General features: G+C 34.3%; 1 protein-coding gene across 2 annotated transcripts in view; it reads left to right on the top strand.

The window, feature by feature from the left end:
- Positions 1–15,040, top strand: part of Adam10 (ADAM metallopeptidase domain 10) — a 141,773-nt gene that overhangs the window by 84,067 nt on the left and 42,666 nt on the right. For both annotated transcript variants that reach the window (XM_020168723.2, XM_074066064.1), the window contains exons 6-7: positions 8,285–8,434; positions 11,477–11,569. In XM_020168723.2, the coding sequence (XP_020024312.2) occupies positions 8,285–8,434; positions 11,477–11,569 (243 nt within the window). The remainder of the gene's footprint in view (positions 1–8,284; positions 8,435–11,476; positions 11,570–15,040) is intronic.

Genomic DNA, 15,040 nt, shown 5'->3' with positions numbered 1-15,040 from the left:
GAAATTAAATCACACACTTCTAAACAATGCAATTCAAAACTAGTTTGAACTGAATGATAACAAAAACTCAAGGTAAAAAAAAAACAAAACGAGATTTATCTAAAGTGGTACTTGAAAGAGAATTTAAGGCTCTAAATAATCATACTAGAAAAGAAGAAAGACCTAGAAATTAATCATATAGCATCCAACTTTAAAAGCTAGACAAGGAAGTACAAATTACTAAATAAGTAGAAGGAATAAAGCAACAGGTTAGGAGTTTATGTCAATGACATACAAGACAAGGGGAGGAGATTAGTTGGTAAGATTAATGATTGAAAAACTCCTAGCTAGTCTGATGAAGACATGAAGAAAAAACACAAATTTGTAACAATGTCGAGGATAAAAGAAGGGATGTTACTGTAGACATTAGTGGTTTAAGTGCATATTTTGAATATCATGAGCCAATAAATTCAATGATATCAATTTATGGACAATTTTTTAAAGCAGTAATAGAATATATGTGTATAATGATATTAAATCGGTACTCAATAATTTCCTATCAAGGAAAATTTCAAGACCAAATATAACTTCACTGTTAAATTTTGAACATTTAAGAAAGAATCCCTCTTCTACCTGAAGAAAAAGGAAAATGTAACACATCTTATGAGGACAACATTACTTTGATACTCATACCAAAAATACTATAAGAAAACTACAGATGAATATCCCTTATGAATATAGATGTAAAATTTCTTGAAAAAATATTAGCAAGTAAAATTTACCAATTTATAATATCTTACCAGAAATGCAAGATTAATAAATATGAGAAAAACCAATCAGTATAAACCTGCCACATTAACAGTTATAGGAGGAAAGTCCAGCACTTATCTCAATGGCTTTGTAGCAAAACTTACTTCAAGTTTCAGCACTCAACATTTGGCCAACTAAAAATAGAAGGAAAGCTCTTCAGATTGTTAAGAGCTTCTGTGTAAGACCTACAGCTAGGGTTGGGGATGTAGCTCATTGGTAGAATACTTGTCTATCATACACAAGATTCTGGCTTTGAACCTGTCGTCCCCCGACCCGTAACACAAAAACAAATAAGTAAAAACCCCAAATAAAACCCACAGCTAACACAATCTTGAGACTAAATCCTTTTCTTTTGAGACTAATAACAAAGAAAGGATGCCATTCTTACTTTTACACAGCATTATACTACAAGTCCTAGTCAGCATAAGGCAAGAAAAATAAATGAAAGGCATATGTATAAAAGCAGCAGTTAAATTGCATTTACTCCTAGCTGACATAGAATATGCCTAGAAAAATCCAAAGGAATCTTGAAAAAGTTATTAGATTTAATTCAGTAAATTTACCGAAGACATAGGATATAGTCAGTATGCAAAAATCATTTGTTTTTCATTAAATGAAAATTTTTTAAATCACTGGAAAATAATGCCAAAAATATAAAGTACGTAGACTACATAGAACATAATATGTGCAATATGTGTATATGAATAAAACCTCAAAATTTTATCAGGAAATATTAAGAATCCAAACAAATAGAGAATATACTGTGTTCATGGTTGAAAGGCTCAATATGAATATGTCAGTTTTCCCCAAATTGTTATGGAAATGTAATGCCCCCTCTATTGAAAAAAAATAAAAAATCCCAGTTATACATGGTGGGCTAGAGGTATAGCTCAAGTGGTAAGTGCTTGTCTAGCAAGTGAAAAGCCTTCAGTTCAAACCCCAGGACCACCAAAAACAAACAAAAATTCCAGTGGTGATTGATCTAGTATTTGACAAACCAATTGTAAAACTAACTCTGAAATGCAAAGGACCTAGAATAGCCAAAACGATAAAGCTACAGTAGTCAAAATAATGTCATCTTGACCTAAGGGCAAATGTAAAATCAATGAACAGAATGGAGAGTCCTTATGGTAGTTGACTTTTGCAAAGGTCCCACAGTAATTTAAAGGAAGAAAGAACAGTCTTTTCAACAAATGGTTACTACTACAATTGAATATCCATATGAAAAAAAATTGAGTCTTACCTACACTTCATATCTTATACAAAAATTAACTCAAAATGGATAGTAGCCCTACATGCTAAAGTCAAAATGTGTAGGAAAAAAAAGCAGACCTTTTTGTGACTTTGGGATAATTTTCAGGGAGAAAATATCCTACCAAAGATGTATAAACTATATTTTCTCAAAATTAAAGATTTCACTTCAAATGATAAAGTTAAAAAATGTGCATATGAGCAACACGCTGAGAAAATGACTACTCACGCATCTATCTGACAAGTGGCATCTCATCAGAATGTATAAAGAACTCTTATGGTTCAATTTTTAAGACATGCACTTTTTAACAAAAAGTAGATAAAGTATTTGAAAAGACACTTCTCAAAATTAGACATTTAAAGTATTTTGAATTTTGAGATAGAGACATTTTTAATAAGTCATAAAATCTTTGACTAAAAAAAGATTGATTTCATTTCATCATATGAAAATTCAAAAATGCCTTAAAGGACAAGTTTTAAATTTGGAAAAATAAGCACAGTGCACCAAAATAAATAAGGAGTTACTTTAAGAATATTCCTTCTTCTGCTTAGAGCAGCTAATAAAAGCCAAGTTGGCCTCACAATACAAGTATTTAAAATATTTATATTTATATATATATATTCATGTTTATGTGTGTATGCATGTATATGTTTGTGTATGTATCTATTTGAAGACATTGGAAAGATAACAAAGCTGTGAAGAATTATGAAGCCAAGATCTTAGATAAAATGTACACCTAGAAAGGTGAGCCTGGTGTTTGGGGCTACTTTCCTCCAGGTGTATCTTCCAGTTTGTGAGGAGATAATAAGAGACTGAGAAGGCTAGTAGAACTGTCCAAACTTGTGAGGCTGAGGATAAAGCTATTGTATAGGGCCTGTCCAGAAGAGCCTCAGGTTGGGGACTTGAAGGGCTATTCCTCTCACATAAAGTAGAATCAGAAGATGTGCAGCCTTTCCTTAGAGGGATTTAAGTTTCACATCATATTGTCTCAGTCTTTGATTAGTTTAAAAAGATTCAGGATTACTGATGTAGTAAACCTAACTGCTTGCCTGAAGTGAAAGTAAATCTCTTGAGAAAGAGATCACCTGATTCCTCAGGTTATATCTGTGGTTTTTCATCTCTTGGTATTTGTGGGAGAGCCGATCTAAGACCCCCTGTGGACACCAGAATCCATAGATGCTCAAGCCTATCTGCATCCTCCTTTATATTTTAAGTTATCTCTAGATTACATGTAATACCAAATACAGTATAAATAGTTACTGTACTGTATTTTTTAGAGAATAATGGCAAGAAAAGAAATCTATATGTTTAGTACAGGTGCAGTTTTGTATTGATTGAATCCACTAATGCAAAACCCATGGATATGGAGGACTGACTGTACATTGTCTGGCACTCAGTTCAAAATAATCAGTATGTGAGCACAAAATCACGGTGGAATAACAAGAGGAAACAGAACTTAAAGACACCTGACAAAATTAGAGATAAGGGCAAAATAGTTTCTGCTGGGTAGCAAGGTATAGGGGGGGGTAAGGGAGGGAGTGGTAGGGGGGGTAAAGGAGGGGCCGGGGGAAGGGGGGAAAATGACCCAAACATTGCATGCACATATGAATAAAATAAAAATTTTTTAAAAAAGACACCTGAATAATGAACTGATCAGTCACAGACTTCAGTTTGTTCAAGTGTATAAAGACAAAATTTACTATCTTGGCAGAAAATTAAAAATAAATAAAAGAACCTGGTGGAATTTTAGAATTGAAAAATACAACATAAATTAAGAGTTTTATGGATTTAGATCTGGATAGTATGTCATAAGAAAATAGTACAAACTATTAAGGAAGAAAAGAATGGAAAAATACAGAAAAAAAATACAGAAAAGACGTTGATGATACTGCAGTGTTGTTCCTGAGTCGTGTCCTGGTATAGCTAATGATTGAAGACACCTGACCAGGGTGGAGGAGAATGGTTGAGGAGGTGAATTCATGTATGATATATTTGATACATTGTACGAACCTGTGTACATGCCACATTGTACTCCTACCCATCGCAACAGTAAAGGAAAAAAAGAGTTAAAGTAAGCACAAAGTTTATTTAAAGGGTGGCAAAGCACTCTTGACAGGTGGGACTTAGTGAAAGAGATAAGCCAAACAGTGGCTGAAGTCTAGGACATGATACGGGGCACTAACTGACTTAGGTCCAACTATCCTACCTTGAAACTGTATTTGTGATTGGTTGGTACCTAGTCAACTTATTAAATCTGTCCACCTGTCTGTCCATCTCCTTAGTGAACTGGACATTCCAGGAGGATCTAGTCAGCTTATCCTGGCCTTGGAAGTTTGCCCAACTCGTCCTGGCCTTTGGGGCCCACTACGTACATTGTGCAACTATATCTTATTACTTTGATGAGAGGCTTGTTATTTCTCTGAGAAGCCCATTATTTCTTATGCCTCTTTAGATGTCTGCTTTTAAAGTGCCTTTCTCATTTAAAATGAAGTCACCTCTGTCATTCTCTCCTTACAGTAAGAAGGTCTAACATGGTCAAGTGAGTTAAATGGCTATGAATGAATGGGGATACCCAGGTAGGCCTGGTTGAATGGATTCTTTGAGGAGAGGGGAACACACTAAATGTTACAGGCATTGTCTCATCTAAGGCCTCTTATCTCTATATTTTAAGCAGTCTTAGACCCTTCTTAAGCCTTTTGTCTCCATGCTTGGGAATTTAGCAAAGTGGTTAGGGGTTGCTAGATGATATGTGTCTAGATAAGGGTTCAAGCTGCAATCCCCCTCAGAAGGCATAAAACATTGGGACAAGGACCACCATTTTGAACCTCATTCTCCCATCTTGTGAGTATGTGTGTGTGTTGCTCCTTTCTCCTTGCTTTGCTGACCTAAAAAAAGACGGTCTAACATATGTATAATTGTTGAAGCAGAAAAATAGAATTCAAAAAAGGACAGATGATGGCTGAGAATTTCAAAAATATAGAGGGACATCAGAGAACAAATTATTAATCCATGTACTTAGGGCAGAATAAATGCATTGAAATTACTGTCATAGTACATTGTCAGAAAAAAAAAAGTCGAATCATTTTCAGATAAGCAGCATTAAAAATGGCAGTTCATTTCTCATTGGAAACAGTTGAATCCTGAAATCCATGGAATATGCAGAAACAGTAACTGATATCTTAGAATGCTGCAATTGCTGAAATAAATAAAGACATTCTAAACTGAGAGAATAGCCGGCAGAACACACTAATGGCTTGTTTTTTTTGTTTTTTTGCAGTAAAAAGATTGTAGGCTCAGATATTAACTTGTAGATGCAGGATTGAATGAAGAAAAATACAATGGGTAATTTTAAGTGAGTATGGACTGTATACTACAAAACATTAGTAATAAAGATTTATAGGGTTGTATAATTCATATGTTTATGAAGATAGAGAAGCATAAATTGGGAGTGAGGGAACTATAATTAATGTGTTCTGAAGTTTTGCATTTTCTGTGAACCAGTAAAGGTGCTAATTTATATTTGACTTTTGGTCAGTCAAGGATTATATTGTTCTCTCTAGGTTAACGTCTTTCTCTTTTTTTTTTTTTTTTTTTTGTGCATCTGGAGTTTGAACTCAGGGTTTCACATAACTAGGCAAGTGCTTTACCATTTGAGCCATACTTCCAGCCCTCTAGGTTAACTTTTAAAAAAAAGTTTGTAAAATATATAACTTAAAAAGCTAAAAGAAGCCTTGTATGGTGTAATCCTAGCTATTGTGGAGGCTGAGGTAGATGGATCACCTTAGTCCAACCTGGGCACAAAGTGACACCATCCCCTATGCACACCCCTCCCCCTGGGGAAAAAAAAACAAATAAGGGGGAATAGATAGAATAATAAAACCAAAAATCCAAAAAGAAGAAGGGAAGAAAGGAGAAAAAGAAAAATGTAGGACAGAGAGGACAAATAGAAAAGAATGAACTGGTAATTATGTTAAAGGTAATTGGATTAAATGTATGAATTTTAAAAGAAAATCAGACTGGATTTAATAAAAACAAAATAAACTTTTACGGAAGCTACCCCTAAGATACCAGCATCTAGAAAGGTTGAAAGCAGTAGAAAAGTCATATGATAGGAGATTTCAACCTACTTTTCAGTAACTGAGAGAATAGTCAGACAAAAAAATAAATAAAACCTGGTAAAGATGTGGAGGATCTGAACCACTTGATTCAACACTTTACTACTTTTATGTTGGTTTACATTTAAGATTGGCGTAAAACTTTTCCTTAAAAATATTTTCACGTTAGACCATTGTTTTTTTTCCTGAAGTAGAAAATCTTGCATATGTAACTTTAATAGTAAGTCAGATTAGCATATAACTCCTTTTCATATGAAATAACAAGGTTGTATAAAACAAACATTATTTTAATCATTTAAGACCTCTGTAGATGGAGACCTGGAAAACCATCCAAATGAAAATCTGGGGCTCAGGGGACATTTCCCCAAAATGTTGTACTACTTAGGACTGTAACTAGCTTTTTCAGAAGTAGTGTTTATCATTTATGATATTAATTTTTTAAAAGTAAACTTTATTTGTATGTATTTAAGGTATGTAGCATGATGTAACAGGATATGTATAGATAATAAAATAGTTACTATAGTGAGCAAATTAACATTCATTATCTCACAGTTACCCCCTTTTTATGGAGTGAGATAAAATATTTTTACTTTGTATGTGTTCACAGGGAATTGTCAAGGGAGAAGGAAGGTATAAAATACAAGTGTAAATTTGGAGTTGTGGCTTAAAATTCAGGTTCTGTATGGCTTATTATCAAAATTCACTTAAAATGTTTTTAGATGTTGATAAATGTGTCTGAGTGTTTGAATTTAATAGCAGTAGTAATTCTTTAAAGAAATACTTAATGAATATCTACTGCTTCCTGCTAAATCTGTTAGGTGATTGCAATATAGTGAGGAACAAATACAGTCATAGTTTCTTTTTCCAATACCTGGAATTTAGTGGTTGAAGTGATGGTGGTGAGTTGGGGACAGAAATTTATCAAATAATCACAGTAATAAATGTAAGAAACATGAGTACATGGCTTTATAAAGTAGTATAATGGATTAACTACCCTTCTGTAAGTCAGAATGAAGACAGTAACTAGATCAGGAGAGATAGCATTGGGATGTCAAAGAGTGACAGAAGACAGGCTATGCGTTGGAGAATTAGAAAGAGGGTTTACATAGCTCTACCATAGACAGCTAGAGTTGGGCCATCTAGTAGGGTCTCTTTGTGAAGAAATATGGAATGAGACGAAGCTAGATAGGTAAGTAGAGCTGTGCTGTACTGATTCGGTGGTACATATAAAGATTTTATAAGGGCTTTATCCTTAGAGCAATAGGAATTCACTGGAATATCTGATGCAATTGGGCAAAAAATTTGCATTTTGTAAAGATTGTAATGTGGCAAATAGTTCAAAGGTCAGTAGTGGGTGTGGATCGATTAAATCAATCTTACTGCAGTGCTGAAGATAAGAAGAAATGGTAGCTTGGGCTAAAGTGGTGGACCTGGAGAAAACTGTTAGATTCCCTCAGTACTTAGGTGATAAACTTGATAGGACAGGATGGTAAATTAGATATTAGATGTTAACTAAAAAAAGATGAAAAGAAGGTATCAGCTGTACATGGTAGTGCTCACTTGTAATCCCAGCACTTGGGAGTCTGAGATAGGTGGATTGTGAGTTGGAAATCACCTGGGCTGCATAGTGAGTGGACTACATTTCCTGTCTTAAAAAACCAAGGTCTGGGCTCCAGCACTGGGGTGGGGGTGGGGAGTTAAAGAGATATTAAAGTATTATAAGCGACTATGAGATTTTCTTTAGGCTTAAGTGAATATATATTAAGCAGTACGTTTTTAAAAATACTTGAAAGTGAAGGAATTGCTTGAATAAATAATAAATTATTGATATTGAGAATATTGCATGACCAAAAGTGATGTTTATGGAGAATTTTAAAAATAAGTGAAATGTATCATTAAACTACCTCCCCCTCCAGTGTTTTGGTTCCCATTAGTCTCTCTCTCAAATTCCCTTCTCTTTTCTTAGTCTGTAGTAGTTTTTGTTCTGTTGTGAGGAATTTTTTAGTAGCTTTGGAAATTCCTACAGTGTTACATAACAACACCCAATATGAAATTGCTTAATGTTCAGAAGTATAAAATTATAATAGTGAAGCGTGTTATTTACAGAAACAACTCTTTTGACATATAGACACCTCAAGAAGAACACGCTGCTAATGGCCCCGAGCTCCTGAGGAAAAAGCGCACAACTTTAGCTGAAAGAAACACTTGTCAGCTTTATATCCAGACTGATCATCTCTTCTTCAAATACTACGGAACACGAGAAGCTGTGATTGCTCAGGTATTTATAAGTGTGAACTATTTTAAGAGTTCTTATGTTGTTTTATTATGTTTTCCTCTAAAGTTAGTGTGTATCTTGGAACAAAGGAGTATATATTTTTAGTTGTAGTATGGCAAAATATGTAAGACAAGTGCAGAGATAGCAGAAAGACTGGCTAGAATTTCTGCTGTCATCAAAGCAAATATTATGAACATGATTTCCTGGTTGTAATGACACTCGTATAGCTATCAACAAACAGAAATTTCTTTTTTTCCAAAAAATGGAGAACACGAAGGTAAAATAGGTCTGGTCTGGGGATTGGTACCAGTGGGAGGGGGGAAGATATAAGGAAAGGGTGAAAGAGACTGAGTATAGTGGAAATTTTATGAACTCATGCATGAAAATGGAAAAATGAGACCTGTTGAAACTGTTCCAGGAATATGGGGAAGGAGGCTAAAGGAGAATGATGAAGGAAATGAATTCAACTATGAAATATTGTAAGAACTTTTGCAAATGTCATAACGTACCCCACAGTACAGCAGTAGTATGCTGATCAACAAAAAGTGGAAATGATTTCCTGATAGAGCTGATGATGCTGAAGCTTAGCTTTGCAGTTCTGTTTGTTTGTCTTTTGGACTGGTTGAACCAAGGGCTGGCCTCTCACTTGCTAGACAAACATGAAGATTGCCTTTGAAGACAGTTCAGTTTCATTTGCAGTCTTAAAAGGGAGAAAGGAGAGAATCCTTCCAACCAGCAGTGTATCATTTCTGTTCTATATTCTCATTGTGGTTAGCACTTTCTAAGTCACATTACTATTTGTAATTGTGTCTTCTTAATCTTTATGGAAGTATAAAATTTTTGATGGTACTCTTTACGATGTTCTTCAGTGAGAGTTTTTTGAATACATTTTTTGACTCAAAAGATTTGAGACTGAGGATGGAGGTACCACTGGTATAAGTGATGAATTCGTGTTGGTGGTGGAAATGAGCTTATTTTTAGACATGTATAAAAGCCAGGTAATCATTCCCTTAAGATGTTGAAACGTGGTACTGGCTCTTGGGGGAGGTTCGCCTTGAGCTTTCTGTGTGGAATAAAATGCCACAAAAGAGATAGGTAAAATGTGGGGAAAATGAAATCAAATAAGAAGTAGGGAATATGGTAACTAGGTTGAGGAAAAATAGCTGGTGAAGAAAAACATAATACTATAAAGAGGAAGATTAATAAAGAGAAGATTAAATAGGATTAGCCAAGGAACAAACAAGTTTCAAGGCAAAATCCATAGCTAATTGTGTCATTGCAAAGGAATCAAAGAGAATGATTAAAAAAGGTAGTTGGCTTTTAGGTGCTAGAAGATTATTGATGAGTGATGGTATAGAAGAGGCAGTGAGTGTTTAAAGAAATGTGAAAAATAGAAAAAACTTTGTGGCTTAGAAATAACATAGAATTTTGGAGGATAATGAGAGAATAGAGAATCCACAAACAAGTTGGCAGTAAGAGGAAAACATACTGATGTTCTTGAACATCCATAATGTCTTTTGAAGGAAAACAATGATCTTCAACACCGGTTTTGGGTGAGGAATAAACAGAAGTTACCCTTTAAGGCAGAGTTACCATTAGGGAGATAGAGATGGATAAAGACAGGGTATTGTAATGGTAAAGAGCAGGTAGGGAAGAGGAATGCTCAGTAAAGCACGAGGTACAGCCATTTCTGGAGAGATTTTTGTATCGTCACTGTTGGGAATGCAGTGGAAACAGTGTTGGAATTAATAACCCTCTGGTGCCAAAAACAGACATACAAGAGACAGAAAAATCTTGACAAGGCAATATTCTCTTGATCAAGAGGATGCAAGCATGTGCCCACTCCAGCTGAGCAAACACGCAGCACAAAATGGCTGACAGTGGCTTCTCCTTATATCCCTGACACAGTTGTCGTACCTGCCCCCTCACCTGGGATTTGTCCAGGTCAGAGGTTCACAGTCTCGCAATCTCCCTTGATTGGCTAAAAGGCTTGGGGGATGAGTTAGGGCATACAGTTGGTGGGCAATGGAGTCCTACAGGAATCCGGAAGAAGAAGCAAGGACCCTTTAAACATGCAAGTCACCTAAGATGGCAAACTGAGGAATTTTTAAGTAATCTAAGAGGGTAACACATACTTTGATGGAAAAGATCATTTTTCTTACAGCAGTGAGAATTGACAGCATGAATTTAGAAAGGACTCCATCAGCTTTTTTTAAATGCCTTTCGTTAGCAATGTTCAGCATAAAATTTTGAAATTTTTATTAATGCTTCTACTTGACCATCTTCTCTTTCTTCAAAAATAGTTTTGAAAGTATTCATACGTATTTCCACATAAATATTAGCAAGAAGACTATGTAAATAAAGTAAGGAAGGATGTATTCAGAGTGGTTTAGAAATCAGTGTTTAATTGGGTAAACAAATGTCTTTGTATCCTATCACCATGTTTATCTCCTTTTAGAATGTAGCAAAGTATGACAGTATCTTTTTTTTATACTTGTATTAACTTCCTCCTGTACTATTATAAGCCTTAGTAAATTTATATGGACCTTCTCAGTTTTGTTCACTGGAGTATCTCCAGCACCTAAAACAGCGCCTTATGTGTAGAAAATGGTCAACAAAACTTAGAGAACATAAGCAGCAGTAAGAGGACTAAAGCCAGGGAATAACTCAGTGTCCTGATATTGTCCCTGAAGGTTTTTATAGAGAATGTGGGAGTCTTACGGATAAGATGCTACAGGCATTATGGAGGCAGCATGTAGAAATGCATGCACATGTAACATTGTAGGATGGATTGAAGAGACAAGTTCTTATATGACCAAAACAAGAGTGCCTGGGGGTTTTAGACAAAGAATCTGGAAAAAACACAGCATCTCCATTTTCAGCCCCAACTCACTCATCTCATTCTTCTGTTCAATCTATGATATAGACATTTGAAAACTTAATCGTAGTGGAACATAAATAATTCTTGATTTTGGGAAGGGAAATTCATAATCTCTTCATGTTTCAACATTGCCTCTAAAATGTTCTTTTTTTCTTAATTGATAGATATCCAGTCATGTTAAAGCGATTGATACAATTTACCAGACCACAGACTTCTCTGGAATCCGGAACATCAGTTTCATGGTGAAGCGCATAAGAGTAAGGAACCTCAGTAGTTACAGACATTTACAAAGTGATTCAACAAGGACCATGCTTACTTACAAGAAGAAAATGCTTGCTTTTTGCTTCATCTTTATGTCTAAAAGCATCTAATTTAAATTGTATCCAATGATGCCCTTTGTCTTTACTTTTGACTTTTACCCAAATCTACACCCAGGGAATCTTGGGTTTGCGATTTAAGTATTAAATCTACAGGGCCTTCGTCTGTACTATAGTAGAGGACAGTCATACTGTTCTCTGTCTGATTAACAAACCAGCATTTCTAGATACAGCACTTGACTTTCCCTCCTTACATTATCCCCAGTTTCTTAAGATTTGTGTGTGCAGCCTTTTTCAGTGTGTCCCATTCGGTGTTCCAGGGGACAGGAAAATAGACAGTGTTTAAATAAAATTGGAAGTTGGAAAAACACTTAATGCTATAATCTCCTTGAAAATTCACAGCTTACATCATCATATATCAGGTTTTTAAGAAGTCCTTCAGAAAAGAAAAAATGGATTTCTTTAAGTTAATTTGACCAGGGAAACTTTCTTTCTTTTTTTTTTTTTGTATTAGCATCATGTGAAAATAAAAAAAATTGCCCATCCAGAGCCAAGGGATCACTGATTCACTGTTCTGAATGAATGAATGAGTAAATAAATATTAAATTATTGACAGAATTGGGCTAATTATTTCAAATTTTTTCTGAATTTTCTAAATATATCTGTATACCTTTTAAGAATCTGAATTTATAAACTAGGTATAAAGCTGAATTTAAAAAAAATTGTCCTTTTACAAAAGTATTTGCCACAGGGTTTCTTTATATTTATGCTTTCATATTTTTTCTTAAAACATGGTGGAATGGATGAAAAAATGTATATATTAGAAAATTTTAGTGCATATACAGTATTTTTTAAAAAACATAATTGAAGGTATGAATCCTAAGTTGGATTCTCTTAAGGTGAAACATAGTTTGAAGATGCACAAATATAAGGACTACTCATCCTTATTTGTTTTATATATTCCAAGATGAATATAAACCTATAAATGAGCAAGTAAAAGTGATAAGCAGTTTAAATACTATTCTTTAGTAGGCAGAACAAAAAAATGTAAAGTATAAAAAATAGAGAACACCTGAACGAATTTGATGAAACATTTATTTTTTAGTAGAATTATATTGTGAAGAAATACATGTATATCAATTAATAATGTGGCAACTGGTTGTTTCAGATTTTAAGTGACATTAGAACAAATCTGATAAGATACGTTGAAGATTATATATGATTTATTACATAATTTAAAATTTATATTCTGCCAGTAATCTTTAAATATTAATCATTGATTTCTAATATAGATGACCAAAATTTAGAGTTGTTAGTTACAGCAAATATTATAACATTCTTAGGGAGTTTTATTTCTTTTGTGTGGTGGGAGAAAGCTATTTATAGTATGTCTTTAAGCATGCATAGGTTATTTATAATATGTATAGTTGCTTGGCTTTTTTTTCCCCCTCCAAGCATAATACAGCTTTTATTTATTTTTTTAACTCTCTTTTTATTTTTTCCCCATGTTTTATTAGGATATATTGGTTGTAAAGGAAGGGTTTATTGTGACAATTCCAAATAGCCTTACTTTGTTCATTGGATAGATTGCTTTCACCATCTTCCCTGCCTATTCCACTCCCCTCGCCCTAAAGCAATTTCAAGAGGTTTCATTGTTCTCTTTCATATATGTATATGAAACCCATCAACCACATTCCCTCACTCTCCTCTCCATTCACCCTCCCACCTCTCAAGTATCCCCCCACTCTGTACCTGTTTTATAATTCTGTCTTTCATTACTCATTCCAAAGTCCATGTTCAGAGGAGTTTCTTGAAGTATCCTCATTGTGAGTATATTTTACCTTGGTCCATTCATCCCTTTCCATTACTGTCCCTTACCCATTCCTTCTCACCCCCCATTTTTTCAGCATTTTTCAGTACATATTCTTATATCCTCTCCCTTCACAGATGTTATGTTTTCTGATATTGTTGATGTTCTGCTATTCTCTTTTCCTTTCCCTTCCCCTCCCCAGTCTTTTGTTTACCTTAGGGTTGCTTTTTCAATCTCTGTGATGAATGTCATTGGAATTTTGATGGGGATTGCATTGAACGTATAGATTGCTTTTAGTAATATAGCCATTATCACAATATTGATTCTACAAATCCACAAGCATGAAAAATCTTTCTATGTCCTTTTCAATTTCTTTCTTTGATGGTTTATAGTTTTCATTGTGTAGGTCATTCACTTTCTTTGTTAAGTTTATTCCTAGGTTTTTTTGTTTGTTTGTTTTTTGTTTTTTGAGGCTATTGTAAATGGAATTGTTTTCCTGTATTCTTTCTCAGTCTGTTCGTTTTGGTATTTAGAAAGGCTACTGATTTCTGTAGATTGTTTTTGTATCCTGCTACTGTTCTGAAGGTGTTTATGATGTCTATAAGTTTTTTGGTGGAGTTTTCTGGGTCTTTTAGATATAAGATCATGTCATCTGCAAATAGGGATAATTTGACTTCTTCTTTCCTATTTGAATTCATTTTATTTTTTCTTCCTGTTTTATTGCTCTGGCAAGGAATTCTAGAAGTACGTTGAGTAAGAGTGGAGAGAATGGACACCCTTATCTCATTCATGACTTTAGAGGAAATGGTTTCAGTTTTTCCCCATTTAGTATGATTTTTGGCTGTAGGCTTGTCATAGATAGCCAGTGTTATGTTGAAGTACATACCTTCTATTCTAGTTTCATCTGAGCTTTTATCATGAAAGGATGTTGAATTTTGTCAAAGGCCTTTTCTATATCTATTGAGATGATCATGTGGGTTTTTGTTGTTTGGTTTTTTGGTTTTGCTTCTGTTAATGCTGTATTACATTTAATGATTTGTGTGTGTTGAACCTTTCTTGCATTCCTGGGATAAAACCAACTAGATTGTAGTGTATAAGCTTTTTGATATGTTGTTGAGTTCGGTCTTCCAGTATTTTGTTGAGAATTTTTGCTTCTAAGTTCATTAAAGAGATTGGTCTACAATTCTCTCTTTTTTTGTATGTATGTCCCCTTATCTGGTTTTGAGATGAGTGTAATACTGGCTTCATAGAATGATTTTTAGCAGGATTCCTTCCCTTCCTATTTCATGGAAAAATTCGAGGAGTGTTGGTAATTAGTTCTTTAAATGTCTGGAATAGAATTCAACAGTGAGTGCATTAGGTCCTGGACCTGAGAGACTTTATTGCTACTTCAGTTTCATTGCTTGTTATAGATATATTCAGGTGATTTATATCCTCTTGGTTCAATTTTGGTTGGTCATATATGTCTAGAAATTTATTCATTTCTTCTAGATTTTCCAATTTATTTAAATACAGGTTTTTGAAGTAATCCTTTATGGTTCTCTGGATTTCCATGGGACTTGTTGTGATCTCCCTCTTTTCATTTCTAATTTTATTAGTTT

The sequence above is a fragment of the Castor canadensis genome, chromosome 2 (assembly GCF_047511655.1).
Source record: "Castor canadensis chromosome 2, mCasCan1.hap1v2, whole genome shotgun sequence".
Taxonomy (NCBI): domain Eukaryota; kingdom Metazoa; phylum Chordata; class Mammalia; order Rodentia; family Castoridae; genus Castor; species Castor canadensis.
This window is presented reverse-complemented; position numbering and strand designations above follow the sequence as displayed.